General features: G+C 41.2%; 1 protein-coding gene across 1 annotated transcript; it reads left to right on the forward strand.

Moving 5' to 3' along the window:
• The first annotated feature begins 159 nt into the window (after nucleotides 1–159).
• On the forward strand, nucleotides 160–3993 carry trappc3 (trafficking protein particle complex 3). The gene is made up of 5 exons (XM_034545969.1): nucleotides 160–317; nucleotides 1067–1164; nucleotides 2128–2227; nucleotides 3263–3445; nucleotides 3562–3993. Exons 1-5 carry the CDS (start codon nucleotides 276–278, stop codon nucleotides 3679–3681), a joined length of 543 nt encoding a protein of 180 aa, XP_034401860.1. The 5' UTR covers nucleotides 160–275; the 3' UTR covers nucleotides 3682–3993.
• Nucleotides 3994–7196: the final 3203 nt, after the last annotated feature.

Consider the following 7196-nt stretch of genomic DNA (forward strand, 5'->3'; position numbering starts at 1 on the left):
TGGCTTTCCTGAGGACATTGCACTTTCTTGGTTGAATGCACTTATTGTAAGTCGCTTTGGATAAAAGCTTCAGATAAATGAAATGTAATGTAATATATGTGCTTTTTATGTATATAACTACGATTTAAACGTTTACAGTTTGACCGGAAGTCCTCGGTTTAATCTCGCGAGCTTGACGTTATCGTGGAAGTTGGTGATTACGGAAATACCTACTAAGCCAGAATCAAATAAATAAAGGATTAATATCGAGTCATAAGCCTGTAACACTGTCCACAATGTCCAGGCAATCCAACCGAACAACAGACAGCAAGAAGATGGTAGGCGACTCCCACGGGATTAAAAGCAAACCCGGATAGCCTCGCTAGCAAAGTGGTGACCGACGAGCTAACAGCTGGCTACTAAGCTAGTTAACAGCTACCTCTGCGAGCTAAATTAATATTCTTCAGTCGTGTTGTCTCTGTTTGACAGCTGTGTCTAGATACGTGAAAGGAATACATTTGAACCGGTTGACTAGCTGAGTATTCAATTAACAGTTGAATAACTCTGGCTTTCACACAATGTGTAACGTCAGTTCGTTGTAGCACACATGCTAAGTAGTTAGCAACGGAGTTGGCCCACGGTCCCCTCCTTTTTAGATGAAGTACATAGTGTGCAATGACAACATATATAACAGTTATTTACTGCATACATCGTCAAAGGTCTGTTATCACGTTGTTGTGTGTGTTTGCAATGTTAAAAAGGGGTCTCACATATAGTTTTAACGTTACAGCTGCAGTGAATACAAACAATAACTCAGCGTTATGTCAAGTTAATGCATTTTGTATAGTACATTTGCTTTTGTATTACTGTTCGACTTTAATTGACATTATCGTAGGAAAAATTAAAATCAGAGAGATTGGTCTTTAGACTCTTTCTTCCTGATGTGATCGTTCTCTCACTTCACTAATGATGTACATGTACGTTCTTTGTTATGGTAATTTGAGGACTACCCAGGTAGTTTTCCACATGTGTGATTCATTTAATTTTGAGCACAAATAACATGCTGATAATTGTTTCTCTGTGGTAGAACTCTGAGCTGTTCACGCTGACTTACGGGGCCCTGGTCACCCAGCTCTGTAAAGACTACGAAAATGACGAGGAGGTCAATAAACAACTGGATAAGATGTAAGTATCCCCACTGACTCGACTGTCATTCTTCTCACCCAGCTGTGGTTCCCAAATAGTGTCACATGATCTGTTAAATTATATCAGTAGATACAAACCTAAACCATATTTAAAAAAAATAAATAATACTTATACAAGGCCCTGTGGAGCTGCTTCGAGGGCATGTCAGTAATCCATTAATGTACGTTTTGATAGTTTGTTTATTGGATTAAGTCCAACATGGGAGAAATGAGAAAACAACTTGTGCCCCTGCCTAACTAATATAAATTGTAAATGCATGATTGTATGCTTTGTGCATATTGAGTACATCAATGGAGTTGCTTTTCTATGACATGTTAAAGTTTATCGCTTGCTTGTCAAACCAAGAGAAGGGATTTTTCTGGTCTCCCTTTACGCTGCTCTGACACATCCTGCTGTGCTCTATTCATAATTTACTGCATGCAGAGATGCACTCGAGCATAGAGTTGACATAATCCGCTTTTCTTTCTCAAACTTCTGTGTCTCTTGTATCTTACAGGATGTTTTAAAGAAGAGAACACTGATGTGTGCTTTTATGAAGGAGAGAGAAAATCTCTGGAATGCAATGTTGGATACTGTTTTCCCACAAAATGAGATTAAGACAAATTATTGGGTTCATAACTCTGAAATTCCAAACATCCTGTCTCGCTGACAGGACTTTGGACTGGATTTTCTTTGCTTGCCTGGTAGTGAAGCAACCGTAAGCTCTCCCTAAGCTAAGTCATGATGAGGCTAGTCTTACCTGGCCTTAGAAGGCAGTCTTAGTCTGAGGGAGACCATGTTAGGATCAGGATTCATCAGTTGGCTCAAGATTGACTTGGCATTGTAATCATAATTATCTGGATTTGTTCAGTTCTCAACAGCACTTTTCCTCGATTATGAACAAAAAAAGACTTCATCTCTCTTTATTCTCTCTTTCTGTCTGTCTTTCCCTCTCTCTCTTAGGGGTTATAACATTGGAGTGCGTCTCATCGAGGATTTCCTTTCACGTTCCAGCATCGGCAGGTGTCAGGATTTCCGAGAAACAGCCGATGTCATTGCTAAGGTAATTTGGACTTTACCAGGCCAATCAGTGCGTGACTGTGGACTTCTCCCAAAAATGGAGAGGAGGAGGGATGACAGAAAAAGAAAGATTGGAGAGAGTGATGTTTATGGAGCCACAATGAATGAGGGAAAGTAGATTGTTGGGAGGGTTTGGGAAAAATTGATGATTGTGACTGGGCAGATCAGAAAAACTTCAAGTCCCAGACCGCATCCTTCAAAACGTGAGACCAAGATTGCATTCCTCTTTGCTTTGCCTGATGGTTACCGTGATATTCAGTTGATTCAATTGCATTCGGTATGAAATGTAATCTCATCTCTCAGAAAGGTGATTCACACAATGTGATACCCTCTCTCTGCTGCACTGTCCAGGTTCTCTTAGTTAAGCTCTGAAACCACATCAGTAGTCGGCACCTGAGCGATCATGTTGCTGTTGTGATATGTTGTACTTCAATCTTCCTCTCTGTATTAATCCCAAACCTTTTTAACGCATCCTTGTATTGTTTGACATTAGTCAGACTCTCCTGAAGACAGAAAGACGCAGGCATACAATGAACGCTGCTCTCAGGCCTGTATTCAACTCTCCAACTGTTTTCAAGGTGTAACGGCTGCCTGCTCGGGAGTTATCTCCCAGATGTAACCCCTCCAGCTCAGTGAACTGCCTCTTGTTTATGAAGAGAAGGGTCATGTCGTTGAGGACAGGGTGCATTGATAATCTAATCTGAGGATATCATGTGACTTATCTTTACTATGAAACCACCTCAGTCATTCGTCAGTGAAATGTATATAGAGGTTTGTTTTCTTCAGAAGGCACGACTTAATCACACCACTTAAGTTATGGTGCTATTAACTAATATTATTCCTTCAGTTTGTCTTACAAATACTTTATTATGGCAAGGCTGCTGCCCTCCAGTGTCAGACCATTTTCATTTTCAGCTAAATTAATGTGCAATCAAACATTAATGTTTTCAAACGAGTAATCCTGCATTGTTTTCTTTTTTTTATCCACTCCACCCCACCGTGTTGTGGTGGTTGTTAGGTTGCATTCAAGATGTACCTGGGAATCACCCCGAGTGTGACCAACTGGAGCCCAGCGGGAGATGAATTCTCCCTCATCCTTGAGAACAATCCACTGGTGGACTTTGTGGAGCTGCCGGACAACCACAACACGCTGGTCTACTCCAACCTGCTGTGTGGGGTCCTCAGAGGAGCCCTGGAGATGGTACGGTCCGCTCACTATACATTTAAACCACTTGGATGAGTCCATATATTTACTGTACAAATGTGTGCTTCAATTTATGTTTATAACAATGTGAGTGATTTATGTATCTGATTAAGGTCCAGATGGCTGTGGATGTGAAATTTGCTCAGGACACTCTGAGAGGGGACAATGTGACAGAAATACGCATGAAGTTTATCAAGAGGATTGAAGAAAATCTTCCAGCAGGAGACGAATGACGGAAACGAAAAGATTCTTCCCTCATTTTCTTGTCTGATTGAGGCAAGACTGAGTCACATGAGGAACACCGTCAGAGGATGAATGAACTCTGAATCGAAACATCATAATGAGAGGTATATCTCAATAACCATTTCCTTGGCACTGATCTGTGCTCACAGTTTGAAGGAAACCTTTATGTGTGTGTGCCGAAATGAAATGTTCCTGCTGAGAAGAAGAGAATGCCTCTGACCTTTTTATCTTGCACCATCCCTCATTGAAAGTCACTTTTTCTTCATTTCCTGATAAATGATCTGTCCTGTTTCTTAAAAGAATTATGTCTTTTCATTTGGCCATGTATAGAATGTTTTATTTCTTTTTGGTGCAACGCTGGGAAGCCTTACATCGTAATGTTTTTATGTATGTCTTGTTTGTTTTCCTTTCTTTTTTTTTTTTAAAGAAATCACACTATATTTCTGCCAATTATATGGCATGTTAATTTATGTAGATATGTCAAATAAAAGCGACATATTTAATTCAATACTTTTCTTATGTGTCTGGGATAGTCAGGGGACTTTCAATTGGTCGCACGGAACACACACACACACACACGCGCGGTGTCCTCTGTACCAGCTTGTCAGTTCAGTGTACTGACAGCGTTATTCCTTTTGGAGTACCGTAGCCGCTCTGCAAAGGCAAACAATAACAGTTTTCTTATGTTTGTTCAGGGGATATGGACGTTTGGTGTGTGTGTGTTGGTTCTGGTTGTCACACCTGTGAATAGCTTTACTCTGAAGTCACGAACAGAACTGCTTGTTCAGACCGACTGCACACCTCATCAATAACTGAAAACACAAGCAGCCATTCACACACGCGCGCGCATAAAGTTTACATGCACAAATAATTTCAAGTCTGGTTTTAGAAGCAAATAGGATACTACAAAAACATTAGCCATGTTTTTCTTCTTCTTCTTTTTTTTTTGTTTTCTTTTTGTGCAGCAGAAGAATAACATCAGTACCTAACTCCAGGAGGAGGATGAGATTATCAGATATGGATTTCCTTTTGGAGAAATCTGTCAGCTATTAGCTGCTGGAAACCTTCGGACTCCACACATCCCATTTTACAGCTATTATTACACGAACCCTTTTCTGCTGTTACACTTTTAGTTTTCCGGCACGTGAAGTAACATTCTCCAAAGAGCCACTAGAGGTTGCTGTGTACATAACGTTCAGCTGTAGGCAGCATCATTCCCAGTATAAGGCTGGAGTGGGTATTGTGGGAGATAAACGTTCCCTTATTTGTGGGAGAAATTTCTAGAGCTGCCAGAAAATATAAATACAAGGTTCAGGTTATGAATATGGAAAGAGCAGACCATTTGCAGTAAGCAGAGTGGCCGATGCCAATATATGAACTGTAGCTTTGATTTGGCTGGAGACAAAGAATGACAACATGCAGTCTCTATACTTACGGGGAAGATGTATTATGATGATATTTCATAGTATTATTCACTGTCTTAAGCCTATGCCTACTCCTGTCTGGGGTAGTGCTCATTTAAAAGGATGAATAATGGAAAGGGGAAGCACCCCGACAGCAGCAGGCTTGCAATAATCCTGGTGGGCCATTAGGCGAGCTCTCAGCACATTACGTGCACACATCTATGCACCCTGCAGGCCTGTGAGGTGGATGTTGGATGGAAAGTGTGCAGGAAATAGTATTTGTGCAAAAGCTCAATGTAAATGACTTGGCACAATTAAAGCCGTTTTCACAGGGGGATGGACGGACAGCTAGGTTTTATGTGCACAGGTGAAAAACTGTATCACTCTGCCATATGCTCGCAGGTATTTAACTTCACAAACACACATAAATGCACACATTCTGTATAATAAGGTCAGCGTTTGGGATGAATTTATCACAACCACTGTACTCACAAATAGGTGTTGATGCACACTAGAAAGACCTTGTCAAAACACCTAATAAGGCCATTTTATTTTGGTCTCCAAAGCATTTAAAGGTCCACCAATATGTCTGGTGAGTTTTCTGTTTTTGACGGGAAGCGGGTGATAATCAAACAAGAAAGTTTGTAGACTACAAACTGACGCTCCGCCATGACTTCACTCCACATGACCTGTCCATCTGTGATTGCGATTCCCTTTGCGAGACTGCAGATGTTGTTGCATAATGAAAACATAAGCGGAAGAAAAAGTCATCGTTGATGCACTTAAGACTCCCTCTTAGTCATGAGGAATTGCTTCAAAGATGCTATTTTTATCTAAAGTCGTCTTCGCCCGCCTTTCTCTCCCTCATAGATGTGAAACACACACGTGCACACTATGGAAGAAGGACATCTCCCGTCTCTCATACCTCGGACCGTTTAGTTTGGTGTCTCCCATCGGCACACACGTAGTTTTTACTTTATATTTGATTTTAGTTTATGTTATTCATATTCTTTTTTTTTATTGGAGCTGCCTCTATTTTTCAGAAAACAACCTGAAAAACAAGTAGCAAATGTTACAGGCCCAAGACAATGTGCGCCGATCTGCTTTAAGCCAGCTAAACATTTCCATGTGGCCTTTATGGGAAACAAATGGTGAAAGGCACGCTGTGACAGCAAAGCCCAGCGCACAGCCTGATATTGACCTGCGCTTTTTAATACCGCATCCCTTTCTTCTACCTCCTCTCCATCTATTTCCACCCACCACTTCTCTTAGTTTCCCCACTTTATTTTGTCAGTCGTTGTGTCAATCATTCGTTAATGTTTTGCTGATGCACTCAAGGAAAGCCAGCATCCCCAAATCAAAGAAAGGACGTGTGATAGTCAACCTATTGCTGCCTCTCAGGTGAGGTCAAGGCTGACTGGAGATGCAGTCGACCGGGATTTACAAAGGTTTTACGGAGTGTGTGTTTTGTGTCTGGTCAGTGAAAGGTGTGTAGCTGACAGCAGGATGGACAGCACTCTTTAAGAAGAGAATGCAGTGAGTCAGCAAACAAGTGTGTTCCTGGTAAAACAGAAGGGAAGAGGTGTTTGATTTAACGAGTGTCTCTGTTGCGCACCTGAAAAGATGCTCACAAAAAAAAATTAAAAATACACGCGAGAGTTGTCGTTTCATACTGTAAGTCACAGGCTCTGCCCTTGTCTCTTAAAACACATTCAGTCGTTCGTGGAGATTTTAGCGGTGTGAGGGATGATCGTTTGGGATTTTGTGTGCATAAACACCTCAGTAAATAAACTTGGATGTGGTTTTGAGGGGTAATTATGAGTTGATTTGCTTTTCAGACACTTTATGTACCCACAGCATCTGCAAGTCATCCGGAATATGAATCACTACCCACTTCCACACAAACTGTTGAGCACTTTCTATAAATCTAATAACTCATGCATTGCTCAACCCTTTAGCACGGGCAGCACATCCACTAGAATATGAGACTTGTTTAGGCCTCGCTAAGTTGTGTTTTGGGTTGGTGTTGGCAGAAAGGTGAAAACAGAGACACCACTAGTGAAACACACCTCTCCAAGCTCAGAATACAAGCATGGATCGGA

This window comes from Cyclopterus lumpus, chromosome 11 (genome assembly GCF_009769545.1).
Source record: "Cyclopterus lumpus isolate fCycLum1 chromosome 11, fCycLum1.pri, whole genome shotgun sequence".
In the NCBI taxonomy this organism is placed as follows: Eukaryota; Metazoa; Chordata; class Actinopteri; order Perciformes; family Cyclopteridae; genus Cyclopterus; species Cyclopterus lumpus.

Excerpts from the sequence above, each read along its gene's own strand:
- trappc3 (XM_034545969.1), top strand. The coding sequence starts at position 276 with ATGTCCAGGCAATCCAACCGAACAACAGACAGCAAGAAGATG. Across the intron at positions 1,165-2,127 it reads AATAAACAACTGGATAAGAT|GGGTTATAACATTGGAGTGC; the intron begins GTAAGTATCCCC and ends TCTCTCTCTTAG. Across the intron at positions 2,228-3,262 it reads CAGCCGATGTCATTGCTAAG|GTTGCATTCAAGATGTACCT; the intron begins GTAATTTGGACT and ends GGTGGTTGTTAG.